General features: G+C 41.6%; 1 protein-coding gene across 1 annotated transcript in view; it reads left to right on the top strand.

The window, feature by feature from the left end:
• The first annotated feature begins 3,085 nt into the window (after positions 1-3,085).
• EPHA3 (EPH receptor A3) overlaps positions 3,086-16,164 on the top strand; it is a 61,524-nt gene continuing 48,445 nt past the window's right edge. The window contains exons 1-3 of the mRNA XM_057375183.1: positions 3,086-3,137; positions 6,613-6,768; positions 7,219-7,554. Of these exons, the coding sequence (XP_057231166.1) occupies positions 3,086-3,137; positions 6,613-6,768; positions 7,219-7,554 (544 nt within the window). The remainder of the gene's footprint in view (positions 3,138-6,612; positions 6,769-7,218; positions 7,555-16,164) is intronic.

Genomic DNA, 16,164 nt, shown 5'->3' with positions numbered 1-16,164 from the left:
TTATCAGCACTGTTTGCAGCACAAATCCAAACCAAGGCCCCACTGCAGCTACCTACCCCAGCCAAAACAGCATAAAAATAGATTGTCTTGTTTATGTCAGTGGGCTGCTTGTGACAGGTACCCAATTAACAACTCAAGAAACCAAAGTCGTCTCTTTTTATCAACAAAACGAGTTCAGAGAGGGCGTAAGGAACACAAGCTTCCCCCACACTGCTCCAGCAACATGCCCCAACCCCGACCCGAGAGCACATCTCTGAGGGAAAAGGCGTTTGTTGAATTTCCTTTCCAATTAATCTGACAGCTCTGCCGAGGCTCCTAACAAAASCACTAATTCATGCAAATTGCAGCAGTGGACCTGTGTCATGGGGGAGCCGGGCTGAGCTCTCTGTACCATCAACCCACTGGGCTGCATTCTGATCATGAGGAAGGAGGAACGCTGAATTTGGAGCCTGTTTTGCATTATTTTTTTTTTTTTCAAAGGGATGGCAACAGGCTCCTTTATCTGCCAACCGGGGTGGAAAGTTGCAAAAGAGCATTCGGCCTCAGTAAACGTATCTTCATCTTCCCTCCATCTCTGTGAGAAAAATTACACCTTTTACATGTCTGAATTAACTGTTCTGAGTTAGGATATGTGGCCCTCTCGGCCTGAATTAWTTTTTATTTAAAATTTACTGTTGGAAGCTCTCGGAATCCTGTGTCTAGTTTGCCTTTGAGGAGTTTACAGTGAAATTTCAGCTCTGGGAAAAAGTATTTCTTTGCCTTTTATCCTGGCCAACTGATTATTTAAAATTCTTCGTGTATTTATGTATTTGTACAACCTTTTCTTTTTCCTGTTCAGGTTGGTTCTGGTGGGCTTTTCTCTGGTGCTTTTTAAATTTAGACTTTACAATCTAAATTACAGTGCTTTTTGAATTAGAAAGTAATTTTTCCTCTCTCTGAGGATTAAATCAAGTGTTTGTTTTTTTGTTTTTTTTTTTAAATAACAAAGCATGAATTTACTTTGATAAAATGATGGCTTAATATATCTCAATGTGTCCAGGCTTTGAGTTAGGAAAGCCTCTTGTTTAAGGAAAGTGGAAGCTAGTGTTTGTGAACACAGGTTTATTGAATTCCTGATATTAAGTACCAGTTTAAATGACTCACTAGGATTTTTTTCCCCCAAAACTGACTGCAGAGAAGGTTCAATGCCTCACACATTTTGAAACCAGGGGCTCAGTGCCCACAAGCCAGAGCCCCTTTGCTCTAAAGCTGTTTTGGACCYGCTGTCTTTGACTTTGCACTTTACCAGCATTGCTGGCAGCAATCCTGGCTGTAATGCACGGCACAAAAAGAGATGCAGAAGCCCTGCAAGGCACAATGTGGAGCTGGAATAGAGTGTGGTTGAAAGGTGCAGTGTTATTCCCTCAGGACAGCGCTATCTCTTATGTACATATAATTAATATGTCTGCCAGAAACAGTTATTAAACAAAGAACAGGAATTGTTTCTGCTCAATGACTTGACCTGGGAGTAAAGCCAATTTAAAAAGCATCTGATTAAAATATGTTAAGGTCACAGATCACTGTAAAATATGAGGCGGGGAGGAAAAAAAAAGCAGGAATTTACTCATGAGTAAGATTAAATACTACTGATTTTTTTGTGCTAGCAGCAGCTTTCAGGTGTAAAAAATGAAAAGTTGTCATTGTGAAGAGTATTCTTCTAGAGACATTTCAGTGTCACATTGCACTCAATCCCTGCCCCATGTGTATCCCACAGATGATGTAAGAGTACAGAGAATTCTAAGAATAGTTGTACATTTTTATTTCTTSAACAGGCAGAATGGAATCCTGTGGGCAAGGAGAGCAAGTCAATATCCTCACCTCTTTCTGGGGATATTCTTACATTGGTGGTAATGAGGTCCACTCACAACAAGAGCTTTTAACCTTCCTTAGAGCCTTTCTCATCCTTGTTTCCCTCTTCTCTCAGCAGACAGTGCAGGTGCCAGCACCACAGCCCATCAAAGAAAAATCCTGCTCTGCTTCTGCAGCAGCAGCCTTCAGYTTAGTGAGCTGCTCACTTGAGTGGTGCCTAACTGTTTATTCAGAGCTGATGACAAAAGGTGTGCCTGAAGTTCAGTGGAAATATGAGTCACCAATACACTGTCATTTTTAGAAGCCTTTTTTGGGCTGAGTTGGTATTCAAGAAGTTACACAGAGGCCATGGGGAGAGAGAGGATGATACAGACCTATAAAATGCTGTAGATTGTGTGGCTTTTAATACTAATAAACAAAGAGAGCTGCYGAAGATGGTTTCATTGCTCTGAAGGTTTCTGAAGGAAACATGATGAAGTATTTGCTGGTGAATGAGAACAAGATGAGGCAAAAAAAGAGCTGTGTAAACACTTTTAAAGGAACTGGAGAGCAGTTCAAAGATGCCAGGCTGTTTGTGGGCACTGAGGTGAAACAGTCAGCAGCATTTTAAGGAAAGACTGGACATAGCACAGTGCCGTGATCTCACTGATATGGTGGTGTTAAATGGTACGTTGGACTTGATGGTCTCAGAGGTCTTTTCCAAACTAATTTGTTCTGTGATTCCCTTCCCAACACAACTGCCCAGCCAAAGATCACACTGTGGCCTCAGGTCCAGCTTAAAGACCTCTGCTGCAGCTCAGGTGACAGTGGGAGTAGTTTGAAAAGCCACTCCAAGAGTGGCCACTTGCATGGGGAATGCTCCCCTGTCCCCTCTGCAGGGCTGTCCCAGAGCTGCTCTCATCTGTCCCGTGAATGCACACTCTGTTATCTATAAGCTGTACAGGTTTGTGGCTGAATTCCCTTCTTTTCCAAATGCTGTGGCTCAGTGCCACGGTCACCTTTCAGCCCTAGAGCAGAGGAGCAAAGGGAGGAAACCATCAGCTGGTGGGTGCTGGACACTTGGTGCCATGGATGTGCATGTCCACCTCCAGCACATGGGATGCTCCAGCCTTGCCTCAAAGCAAGAAAAGCAGAGCTCTGGCAGGACTGGGCAGTGCCAGACAGTTTTTGGAAATGAATTTTCTCTGACCTTGTGCAGGGAGATGGGCCCTGTCAAGGCTGGAGTTATGGGGGTAAGATGCCACCAGTTCAGGCTGCAGCCCTTCCTCAGTGTTTGCAGCTGGGAATTGGTGAGATTGCTCTGCATGCAGGGGGCTGCAGGACCTGAATACTAAAATGCTCCTATTTACTAACAGATTTATATTTTAATTTGAAATTAATTCCAATTTAAATTAATAATTTAACCCTTAATGAGGAACCACATTTTCATCCCAAACAGATTAGTCAAGCTGCGGCGAAATTCACTTTGAAAAGACAGTCACATTTCTTCAATCAGTAGCTACCACAGATTGTTACAGGCATTTGCTTTTCTCTCACTGAATTAACTTTCCCTGCTGTCTGTCTCAGAGACAGACTCATCAGTTACAGCTTAAGGAAGTTCATTTTCATGCAGTGACAAGGACGACCAGAGTYCCGAAATTCTTACCAGTAGGTGACTCAGTGAAGTCATCCTGGCCTCACACTCAGATAAAAGAGACTGAAATCAGGCTCAGCACAGTTTTAAAATGCTGCAGTTGGGAGTTATCACAGGAATCACCTGTGCCATCACAACAGGCTTGAGGAGAGCTTYCTGAAAAAGCAAAACCAGACAGCCTTGCTGTACAGTTTATATCATCTATTTAGAAACTCCTAAAGTTTCCTTTACTCACTTTTAGTGKGCTAAGAGGTTTTTCTTCCTGGCTCTTTTCATCTACTTCATTTTGTATTGTTCCCCATTATGAGGAAAAGAAAAAATTCCTAGTTTTTGGAAGAAATTGTTGAGAAAAAGCAACTGCTGTTGACAGCTGGTTTGCATACCAAAATTAGAGATGTGATGACTTCCTACGCTAATTCCTCTGGTTTTTTTTTTTTCAATCTGACTGAAACCAAAGCCACAGTGCTTGTCTCAAAAACCCAGATTTTCTTCTATCAGTAAATGTAATCCAATTTGTCTGACAGAGAAATTAATGTATTTSGAAGTAAAACTTTATTTTTTCTCTCTTACATATCAGAATTTTWAAAAATGGCAAAGTCATAATTTTAGTAGGTACACTGACATTTTTYATTGGCACCTCCCTTTCTGAGCTTCAGTTTCATGTTTGATCACATTATTTATTTTTTTTCCTTGGGGTTGCAGTTGTGAATAATCTTAAATTGGTCTGACAGGCAAAGAAGGTGCAAGACAGCCTGAGGGRAAGGCACAAGATTGGGTTGCCCTTGCCAGGGCATATTGGGACAGCAGGAATCTGACTGGCTCAGCCCCTCACTCTGACCATCACCACCTTTTCTTAGATGACTTCTGTGAATTTTCACCTGAGGGATGAAAGAGATGAGGATTAATGGAGTTAATTTTTCTTCCTCACCCCTCTGAATCTTTCTRTTCCTAATGCAAGTTTGTTTACTTACGTTAAATTCATTCTTTTGTTAAAATACTGGTGATAGGGTCTTTTTTTTTGTTATTGCATTAAGTTAGCATATATATTTATTTAAAAAATTCTACTTTACAGAATCATAAATACATCTTTGCCTTGTATGTGACTGCCAATAAATGTGAARGTATCCCTTCAAGATGGTTAAGCAAAACCATTGGAGTTTAATATCTGGTAGTGATTTTCCATGGGAAGTTGTGATGGAAGTTCTCTGTATTGATTAGGCAGATGAAGTGTGATATTTATTCCTTATTCTGTTTGTTTAGTTCATAGTGCTGGTAAGAGAGGATTGGCATCCATCATTTTCTGCCTGGCTTGTCTTAGGGCTGGGAATAGAGTCAGTGAAATTACAGGAATTTCCTCTGTTAGCCAGAGGGCCACCAAAAGGCCCAAGGTACATCATAGGGCAGAACATGAGAGGGAGTGGGATTTCAATCATAAAATAACAGCTAAACCAAAAACTCCAGTTGTTTCTGCTACATTTCCTCCTAGTGGAGTGCTGTAAGAAGGACCTAGGTTTTCTTTATTTCCTCATGTGAAATGGAAATCCCCAAACATCCTCTCAGCCTTTGAGGAGAAGGGAAACCAGAAATGCCAGCTGAGGGTGGACAGTCTGTGCTGGGTCAGTGTCTGACTCTGGGAAYGTACCCACAAGGTCATTTTTAGTAATTCCGCTGTCCCAGATTGCCTGAGGCTCATGCCTCAGAGGCTCAGACCCAGGATTGTCTCCTCAGGGTCTGCAGCAGAGAACTTGGAGCAGGAGGTGTCTGTGCCAGCTGCTTTGCTGCAGCCTGGAAGTCGGAGGGAGCAGCTGCAGCCAAGCTCTTTCCCTTGCCAGGGCTGGGAAGTGCTGAAGGGTGGCTGGGATTGGCATTTGCCTGTGAAATGCCGCTTCTCCTGCTGTGTGCAGGGCAGGGGGAGAAGCTGTCCTCATTAAGATGTTACACAGTAGCAAAGAGTGGCTGTTCTCTCASTATTCGCCAGAGCATTTCACTCAGGTGTTTGGCTAACCATCCACCAGGAGCCAACCAACAAATCTGCCTTGCCCAGATGTTCATTTGGGTTTTGGTGGTGGGCAATAACAATCTCTCCCTCCTCCATCACTTACAAACATGATGGGATATTTATTCYGACTTTTTACCTACCTCAGGCTGTCCATCTAAAGACTTTGCTGTTTTGGCAGTGTACTAATGAACACAAAAAGATTACACAGTTTATTATCTCAGATTCTTGACTATGTTTATGAATCAATTCATCTCCATAAACAAAACTGCAAAGTGTGTCCATGGTTAGGCTTATCCCAAGACTGGTGAAGCCATTGCTTTTGCTTTAAACAAGGGTTTAATTCAGTGACAGGTCCCAGGTAATTTTATCTAAGCTTAACTGTCTGGGCTCCAGACACAAAAAGAAGTTTTGCTTTGTATTACTCTCCTTTCTAATRTTATATTTGTAATGAGAATATCCTGGTGTTTTTCTAATGTGCTGGTGTGTTGGGCAGTGTTTGCTGAGGAGCCAAACTGTAACAAAATGTGGATGTGTTTTGAGATGTGGTCCTTTTTTTTATGTTGTGTTAACACACAAAAAAATCCTTTTTAGGCAGACCATACAAGTTCCTGGTAGTATCAGAAGCAGCAAATTGAGTCTGATGCATGGTCCTTCAGAAATGGAACAGAGATCTTTCTCTGTTCAGGTTATTTTCTTGGGTTTGATTTRCTTAGTGCTGATCTGATGAACTGAAGGTACATAGTTTGAAATTAGTGTGCCCTTGTAAGCAAATGTTAGCAGAAGAGGGGGGATARAGTTAGTTTCCTATTCAGGATAGGGCCAATGTTTTGGTAAATTAAGCAGAAGAGAAGAAAAATAATTAAGTTTTTAAAATGGAACATAGGAAATGTTTCTTCTTAGAAGTGCAATAGACTGTTGTGTTTTCCAGGCAAAATTAAATGCAAGTCCAAGCTGATGTAAGAACTCCATTCTACCAAGAGGTTTTATTTATGTCAGCTCTGATTATGATAAAAATCTGTAATTTTAGACCATGAATGTCTGCAAACTGTGATCTACATATGGGTATGTTCCAGGGCAATAGTCACATGTTAAAATCCATGGAATTTAAAACTCTCTTCCTGTTCCTTTGCAGCCTGTCGAGCTGGGTTCTACAAAGCCTCTGCTGGCAACGTGAAGTGTGCCAAATGCCCTCCCCACAGCTCCACCTACGAAGATGCATCTCTGAACTGCAGGTGTGAAAAGAATTACTTTCGCTCTGAGAAAGACCCTCCATCCATGGCTTGCACCAGTGAGTAGCAGCATTCTGCTCGGGGCTGTCATCCTTGCTCCTCCATCTGGACCTCCACCACAGCTCGCTTGCTTGCTTCCTCTCATGTCCCACTGCAGTCACCCATCCACTTCCTCWCGTGTCTTCTTCGGACAGGCTCCTTAAAACTGGTGGGCTGGGTTTGGGTYTTTCTCTTTTCATTTTCTCCTTATTGTTCCCTGTCAGACTCGAGAAGGAGAACTACACTGAGCTGCGCCCTGAGGGTACTGTGTATTAATGAGAAAACACGGTCCTTGATAGTCTAGGTCTTGTAGTCTAGTGAAATATTTCAGGATTCTGCACAGCAAATAACAAGAAGAGTTTGGTTATTGATCTTTTTTGCTTTTATATTTTGGCGGCCTTGTTACTCCTGTTTTTGAGCATTCTTAGAGAGAAAATCTCATTCCCCTGATTYCCCACCTCCTTTCACAGGGCCACCGTCTGCCCCGAGAAACGTGATCTCAAACATCAATGAGACCTCTGTAATCCTGGACTGGAGCTGGCCTCTGGACACYGGGGGCAGGAAGGACGTCACCTTCAACATCATCTGCAAGAAATGCGGCGGCAGCTCCAAGCTGTGCGAGCCGTGCAGCGACAATGTGCGGTTCCTGCCGCGGCAGAGCGGGCTCACCAACACCACGGTGACCGTGGTGGACCTGCTGGCTCACACCAACTACACCTTCGAGATCGATGCGGTCAACGGCGTGTCTGACCTGAGCACCCTCTCCAGGCAGTTTGCAGCTGTCAGCATCACAACTAACCAGGCTGGTGAGTCCCTTTCTGCTCACCCTTCCTTTGCTCAGAGCTGCTGGGTTTTGGGCACCTTTTGTTTCCTCTCCCTGCTTTAYAGAATTCACTCTGTGCTAGGGTAACTCACTGACTTGAATATTGCTATAAAAGTAAAAGCAGAAACAAATTCAGTGTGTGTTTCTGWCAAAGAACCTGGCAGCATGACTGTTATGATTAACTCCAGCTCCCACTTAATAGTCTCTAATAGCAGGCTCACATGATTCCTCAGCCAGAATGTGTTTTATTAATAAAACCAGATTTTTAATAAAACACTCATTTCAATAATCTCCAACRTAAATTGCTGTAGTAATCTTAGTGATTAATTTTGATTAAATAGAAGTGAAAAAAGGCTTTGATGTTAGACACATAAAAAGCTAACATTAAATTAGAGAGGTTTAAAACACAGCTTTTTTTTTTTTTTCCCTCCTTTACAAGTTGTCTCACCAACTCTGAATTATTGCCAGCATGATGGGGGTGTGGAGCTGAATACTGAATCAGATGGTGGTGTCACAGTTGATGGGGTACAAAAGGATTGCTCTGCTTCTGTGGGGACTTATTAAAGCCTTTGAGGCCCTGTGTGAGCGGAGCAGTGTGCTCTGACTGTGGGATCTGAGCCTTTGTCACTCTTCTGCCATTTGCTTCTCTTTGACATGGCTCCACTTATCTGAAAGTTGTGAACAATCTAGACTCTTCCCTAGCATTTGGTTAGGTGCCATTTATTTTTTAGGAGCAATGTTTGCCAGTGAAGAGAGAGACTAGATGCTGAAATTTCTCTAGTTACGTTCACCATCAGGAAGCTCTGTACTGAAAACATGCATGTGTTCAGTCAGCCTTCTCCCACGTCCTTCCATCCCACCATGTCCCCAAAATGCTTCCTTTTCTGTCTTCCTTAAAGCACAAACAAGTTAACATTGTTCTAAGTAGGCATCCTTCTGGTGGGCTATATTATTGCAATGTTTTTCACTGCAGAGGATGTATGTTTTCTCCTCAAATCACAGATCAGCTCGAGTGGGAGGCATAAAAATGAGAGAACAGGCTGTGTCCTGACACCAGTCACTCCATTTCTCTGCTCTGGAGGGCTGTCTAACTATGCAGTGGGCAGGCAGAGGTGAATCTACCCAATTCAGCTCTGAAATATGCATTTTATGTCCATTCAATTTGTTACTGTTATAGYTGATTGTTTTGGATATTTGGGTCGGCGACTTGAGCATCCTTCTGGAGTTGCCCTCTTCTGTTTCTTCTCTCAGCGGTGCTGTCTTTCAGCCTGATCTTCACCACAGCAGTTAGAAATCACTGGGATGTGACAAAGTCAAAGAATTTCTGGCAACAGCAGAAATCTGTTTATTACAACACAGGCTGCTTCAGCRGTTTGTTTATTTTCTACTTTTATGCATAGCCCATTTTTTATGTAAGCACATTTAGGTGATGTGGGTTAGTACAGGATTAATTGTGCTTTATCTTGGTGTTCCAATTGGTTTACTSTATTACAGTGCCCTTAGAAACTCTGCAAGTTGCTAAAATTAGGCCTTGAGTAGGTATATGAGGCGTCTCTAGAAGTATAATTACAAAATGCAATTTGTCTTGCATTCCCTTACTGGTCAGATCACAAAAAGGATGTACCAGAAGCATATTTTTAGCTGATGTTCTACTTCAACACCTGAGCAGGGGGTGGGCAGAGCAAGTCTGAAGATCTTTAATCACATTATAGTTAAGGGTTTAACAAGGAGGTGTTTCAGAAAAGGATTAAAGCACCTTTGAGCTGGACCTCAAAGAGACCAAAAGGCTCTAAAATCCAGTCATGACTCTGGGACAATTATTTGCTCTGACTTTAGGTACATTCTTTGAAGGGTAGGGGTATCTATCAGACTAAGAGTCACCTTAAATGTTGCTGAAAAATTCCCAGTGACTCTGTGTTCCAGAGGCTGTAACTAAGAGTCTCAGGAGGGTTTTCAAACCTTGTCTAGAAGGTAAGGTGTGCTTTCTTGTAGCTTGTGAAGTTGGAAACATCCAGAATCTTGTTCTACTGGACTGTGAATGCAAAGAGGTTAATACATTTTACTGTTTGCAAYTCTTTTAAAGTCAAGATCTGGTTCCCTGAATTGAGAAAAATTCAGAATTGTTTCAGAAAATGGGTTGTTTTTTTTTTTAAATTCCACTCTGAGGCTTGCTGTGGTTTTATTGCACTTTACTCCCCTTCCAGCAAAGGTTAATGAGGAGACATCTCTGGAAAAAAAAAAAAAAGCCCAAAGCAAAACCAAAACACAGGTCTTTTGCAAAATAAGGCTAGACAGGTCTGACACTTCAATACTTCCAATTCCTGTAAGTCCTTCTATATTTTGGTGTGGATATAAAGAAGAAAGGCAAAATGTTTCTGTTTAATTTAGCTGTTCATCCTCTTAGATTGCACTGTAATACTSTTGCTATCTGATACAGCTTCCTCTGAGGTATGTTAAAGCAGAGGGAAAGCTCTCACCTCACATCAGCATGTTGAACTGTGCAGAKGTTGTCTCCTAATAACTCCAGTCAGCCCTTTTTAGGAAGGGTCACAGGCTGCTGCWGGAAAGAATATGGAATTTGGTGGTCTTGGGGGTGACGTGCTAACTGTGAGTGTGACAGAGGTGCCACCCTGCCTGCATTGTTGCTATCATGGATCAGGTCTGGGCACAGATATTGCGGGGTCACYGGGCTTTCTGAATACAGCTCATGGTCTTTTTTAAAAATGGATTTATCTGTAAAGACCAGAAAGCAGATGTTCCTTGGAGCATTATCAATTATCCAGAGGGAAAAGTCAGCCAGGCCAGGGCAGGGCAGTTCTGAAAACTCCCACTGGAGCTGAAGGGGCTTCTAAATGGAAATAGGGTGTGAAATTCACTGCAGAAAGACTAAGATTTGGTGGGGACAGTGCAGTCATGCTTCTGGCTATTCAGTTTACAGGAATGAAGGAGGAGGGTTTCCCATGTGAAACAAAGCCATGAAGTGTGGGAAATGAGTAAGTTTAATATGCTTTTTAGGTGCTGCCTGGGAAAGTAACAGCATTTCTACCCAATCAGTGCTTTTACGGTATCCCACACTGTCACACGTTAAAYGTATGACTCTGAAATGCTGAGCAAAAATATTAATATTTTAATCAAGGATCTAATTTACTTAACATTTGGAATAGACATCTCTGTAGTGTTCTTTTGCAGTCTAGAGGAGACGAGAAAAACTTTCAGTACTTGCAGGAATCTGTAGTGTTAGCAGATTCACATGTATCAGGTACGTTTTTGGAAGCATTGTCCGTCCCCCTGGTGTCCCATCCCCATCCTTTCCTCCCAGCAGACCTGGTGAGAGGAGTCCCCACACAAGAAATGGTTCTTGTTTGTTCTGAAGTCAGTTTACTTAGTTTTGTTTAGCTTTGCATTTGTAGGTTGCAGCAAYTCTAAACTCATGCATACATTCTGATAATGGCATGTCTAATAAATGATAAATACAGTTCKCACTGTATTTGTTGTRTAAAACAAAACAAATGCTGAAAGCATTCTCAGCTTGTTGAAACTTGAGACAGTAAACCTGTGGGTGCAGAAGAGCTGTAAGCCTCAATATCTCTGCTTCAGAAAAAATCCAGAATAGTGTTGTTGAGCCTTTTGTTGTTGTTGTTATTATTATTATTTGGCAATATTAACCTCCAAACTCTAACAGTTTTCAAAGCACATAAACTTTATGCATCCATGAATATGGAAAACTGCAGCAGGATTGGCTTTTATTTTATAGAATACTTTTGTAAGTCTAGATGGCTTTAAAGGGAGAGATTTGATTTACTTTAATTTCAGCTAAAACTACTGCAAACCTCAGCTTAGTCACACCTGTGATGCTCTAAGAATCATGTTTTTCCTACTTTTYCCTGTTAAATTAGTTGAAGCACTCTAAAGGAAGAGTGCCCATTTTGGGATTTGAGCTGGTCTGAACAAATTATTTTATAAATCAAAGAAGTCAAGTCTGTGACCCTCTTTTTGTGACAACATTTTCCTGGCAGYTGCTCCACATCAATCTGAATATTCTGTCTCAAAACCCCAACTTTACATGTGCATCTTCCTGAACTCTTTCATTATTTCTGATGATTCAGTGTTCATGGTTTCAGCAAAATTATTATTAGCATTAAAGTTCAGTGAAAATAATTAATTTCTCTGTGTTTTCCCAACATACTCTTACTGATACCTAAATATTTCCCTTTTTTTGTTCCTAATACCTTAGGTTTTTATTGCGTGGTAATAAAATATGTTGTTTTCTTTTCATCACTAAAAGCACATTGTAACAACTTTAAATGGAGCTTTATGTTAGATTAGTTCAAYTTAAAGACTTTTAAGCCAAGGTGTCCACAGTGCAGCTACAAAAGGTGGTAGCAACTAAATTCAGCTACAATAAGCCAATGTCAGCACTAAACCAACTCCAAAGAGTTTTGTGCTGTCACATAYCCTGGCATCAGCAGAGGAGCAAAGGGGATGTGTGGTGACAAGAGACTTCTTCAAATTCTGTCCCCAGTTCAGGATAGGTGGCAAAAATCAGTAAATTGGAGAACAAAGAGGAATCTCTTTCTTTAAAAGAAAAAGGCCTGTTATGGGACAAATTTTGACTAGAAATATCAGTGTTTTCTTATCAGTGAYTCCATTCTCTGTCAGGGACTTTTCATAGAGGAAGCTTAGAGTGTAACCACCCCTGGATCCAAACCAAGGCATCCTGTGCATAGCTTTATTATAAATAACAAGAAAACACCAGATCTACCTTATATCACCTCTTCCCTAGAAGAGCAGTAGTTTAATTATCAGTAGTCTCCTCCTTCTACCTTTTATGTTTCTAAAACCCATAAAGCAGAACAAGCCATGTAACTTGTTTAATTGTCTTGCTTAATCAAAGAATCCATGCATGGAAAGCCATAGGGTATCAGTTTGTTTAAGGAGAAGGTAACCAGTAAGGAACTATGGAATTTTTGCAAGAGGCCAAGATGAAAATTATTCAGAAAAACTTGATGAGGAAAGTAACCACCAGGTAGAGAAATCAGGATCATTAGGATTGTTGAAGGACAGACATAGCTGGTTTGTGGTATCTTGATCTCCATGTGCCWTTGAAAATTCCAAGCCATATGTTAATTACAGCTTGGAGAGATAAACATTTACAATGCAGAAAGGACCAGTCAATTTTTCAGTCCTTTTTAAAGCAGAGTCTTCTGTGGCTTCTATGTTAAAGCTTCCTCAGAACCAGAATTTTATTTGCCTGCAATCTGTGGCCTCAAGGGAATAYGTTCAGCCCCAAGCTTTGTTTTGGTGCATGTATTTGATTACTTGCAGGTACTTTGATGCTATTTATGTGTTCAGCCTGCACTGCAGTGTCTTCAGCAGCTCACAAAGGATGTGTGATGCTCCCTGTTTAAATAGAACCCATATTTAGAGAGGGTTGTGTGCACTTTACAAYGCATCTCCCAAGGCAAGTCCCTTAAGTAGATCTGTCTTCTAAGAGAGACAGTTTGAGAGAGGCACAGATGTTTGGGSGATGATATATTTCTCTCTTTCCCTATGGCCCTTATAAAAAGGAGAAGAAGATAGACTTATTAAAAGTGAGCTAATGACATGATGTAGGGAGTCTCTGGTTCACTGACTTATTACAGCTGTGCCCCATTACGTACTCAATACCTAGGACATGCTAGCTTTTTTGAATGACATTTATCTTTTGAGTTTCAAACATTCCTGGCATAAATAAAGATTTTACGCTTTTCAAATGTGTTTTACAGTTCAGCCCGGAGGCTATTCAAGGATCATTTTAACTCAATAAAACTCCTTTAGGGATATAAAAGGGAAGTGTTTTAACAATGTCACTGCATGCATAGCCTGTTATTAGCTGGAGATGTTCTGCCTGCAAAGGCTTTGATCCCATTCCCCCTGAACGTCAAGGAAGCTCTGCCAAGGCTTCAAAGTCTGTGACACACATTGGGCTCTTCAGTGCRTGCACAGTCCTCATGTGAACGCTCCTGACCTTACAGAAAGTTCGCAGGTGAAGTTTGTAGCTCACAGAGTTTTTCTCTTTCAAAGCTTTTAGGAGTCTTTTCCACAAAGTGTGGTGAAATTGTATTCAGCAATCAGTGGATAATGGTTTTCTTTCCTCGCTTCTGTTAGTCTTTCTCATTTAATACCTTAGTTTGGTAAAAGTGCAAAAATAAAGAAATGCAGGTAAGCATTAATTCTCTGTTAAATMATGAACCTTAGATTTCTGTCTCTCTCTGTTATCTGTGCTGGCATTCTCAGTAATCATGAGGGAAATCRTGTTCCTTTTGATTGTAAACAGAGCCATCAATTTGCTTTTTGAAGCAATTCTCTCTAGCCAATTTGCAGGTTGGGGATAGATGGAAAGAAAGCGTTTCTCTGGGTTTGGGGACTTTTCCTCTGATGGGAATTATGAATGTAGTATGTGTCAACTTCTACAACAGAAGGAGTCTTCTTTCCAGCACTCCTTGTAGTAAACTGTGCCTCTGTGTACATAAAAATATTTTAAATCAAACAAAAATAATTAATCATCCCCAAATCCAAAAGAATKTGAAAGATGTCAGCACCTTTCACATCTTTTCCATTAGAGGTTCTTCTTTCCTGATTAGCTTTCACTAAAGCAATTGCTCCAAAGGACAGGGCAAGAAGTTTGAGAAATGTTGCTTTTCAGAATGTGTTCTGACCAGGTTGAAAATACTCTGATGGAACTTACTGGTAGACCAGTTCAGGAGCTCTTTGGAGAGAAATAAAAGGAGAGAAATATTTTGTTTTAWAAGTTTCTTCTTTGAGAGGAAATGTCTTCTCCAGCTTTGGATAATGACATTTTTGGAGATTGTTGTTAAGTATATCCCTACATTGTGCATGGGATTTCTCTGGTCGAGTAAATAATCAGATTATCACAGAAAGGGAAAGCCTGCTCAGCCCTGAACRTTGGTGTTGTGAGCGTGGTGAATAAATTCTTCTTTCCAAAAMCTTCACACCAGGAAACCACGAGGCTCTAACATCCTGTAAGGTAATGTAACAAAGGGGGAGGGAAGGCAAAGAAAAACAGTTTATTTAAACGGATACGGTCTTAACACTTTCAGTGAAAAATATGAACTATTGCAAAACTCCCACCACCACCACCTCAGCGGAGAACAGAAAGAATAACATTTGTGTTATGAGTACCTTTGGGATGAATCCTTATGAAAGCATATCCAGCGTTTGTCTCCTCTCTGAAATAACAGCTGGGAATGCCACAGCGCCATAATTTTCAGTTTCTGAAGCGAGTGCCTTGTGCAGCCTGATACTTCCCAAATGGACATGGCATTTCCATGACTTATTATACACGTGTTAAACACATGAGCAAATCAAATGTTTTGTTTGCTCTGGGGAAGGCATTCACTATCTCTTTTAATAAAAAGAAGGAGAAGTAAGAGCATGATTGCACTACACTTAATGACGTTTTCTTTTAATTTAGAATTTATTGTAAAAGTGAGAAATGATCTCTGCTAATCACTTGTCCAGTGACAGCTGCTGCCCAGAAGGTTGCCTTTTCCCTGCACTTGAGATGAAAATCAAGCAGCTGCCTTTTGGTGTAATTCCTGCTGAAGCTGCTTGTTTCCCYCTTTCCAGTTCCCTGCAGTCTTTCTTCCACAGCACCTGCGAAATGCCTGCAGCCACTCTGGGGTCTGGACCCACAGGCTGGAGCCTTTTACAGATGCATTTGGGTACTTCTGCCATAATTCAGGCAGTCAGCCATTAGAACAGCTATGAACAAACCAGTTTTATTTTTTTTTTCTGTTTCTGGGGAACACGTGCCCAGCTTTATTTCATCCAAAGGTAGCCTGCTTCTATTTTGTGCTGTTTCTTTCTTTCCACATTTTGATGTGTGTAAATGCCCTCTACCAGAAACTGGGAGCTTTTTCAGCCCTTCCCTATAATTGTGTCCTGCTAGGATCTGCCTGGGGCTGGTGTGAGGGTCTTTTTGTTGATATGGGATGAGGGGATTCCCTGTCATCTCATTCCCTGTGACAGGGAAAGCACATTACCTTCAGGCTGACAGTCACCCAGTGATGTTACAGAATCAGGTGACATTTTACAGCCCAGGTCATAAAAAATATATTGAGGCTGCTCCAGCTGAAGGGAAAGGTGCGGGAACACAAACACAGGTTCTGTGCTGGTTTAACTGCCTGTCCTGGAGATTAAAGGGCAGAAAGCTGTGCCTGCACACCCCTTGGAGWGCTGGGGGATTGTGTCTGGAGGAGCAGCATGTAGGGGTTAGCAGGTTTCCAAAGTCTTGTTAAAGTGGGACTGTTTCCTCCTCCTCCTGCCTCCTGGGAGGCACCTGGGGACCGTCTTGGAATGGGCCTGTGGGATGGGACTTGCTTCAGCACAACCCCATGACTGTGCTTAACAGAGAAGGTGAGCAGGAGTGCAGTCAGAGAAGGTTTAGAACAGAGCAGGTCCTGCTTTCTGTGAGCAGGCTTCTGCAATAAACCCCTTTACACTGATCCACAGGATAGATGCTGGAGATGGTCAAGAATCCAAGCACAAGCACAGCTGTTCACAGACTTCATGTTAATGTGATCGTGTCATG

The sequence above is a fragment of the Malurus melanocephalus genome, unplaced genomic scaffold (genome assembly GCF_030028575.1).
Source record: "Malurus melanocephalus ecotype Western Australia unplaced genomic scaffold, MMel_1.1 scaffold_242, whole genome shotgun sequence".
In the NCBI taxonomy this organism is placed as follows: domain Eukaryota; kingdom Metazoa; phylum Chordata; class Aves; order Passeriformes; family Maluridae; genus Malurus; species Malurus melanocephalus.
Note: the sequence above shows the minus strand (reverse complement) of the source record. Positions and strands in the feature narration are given on the sequence as shown.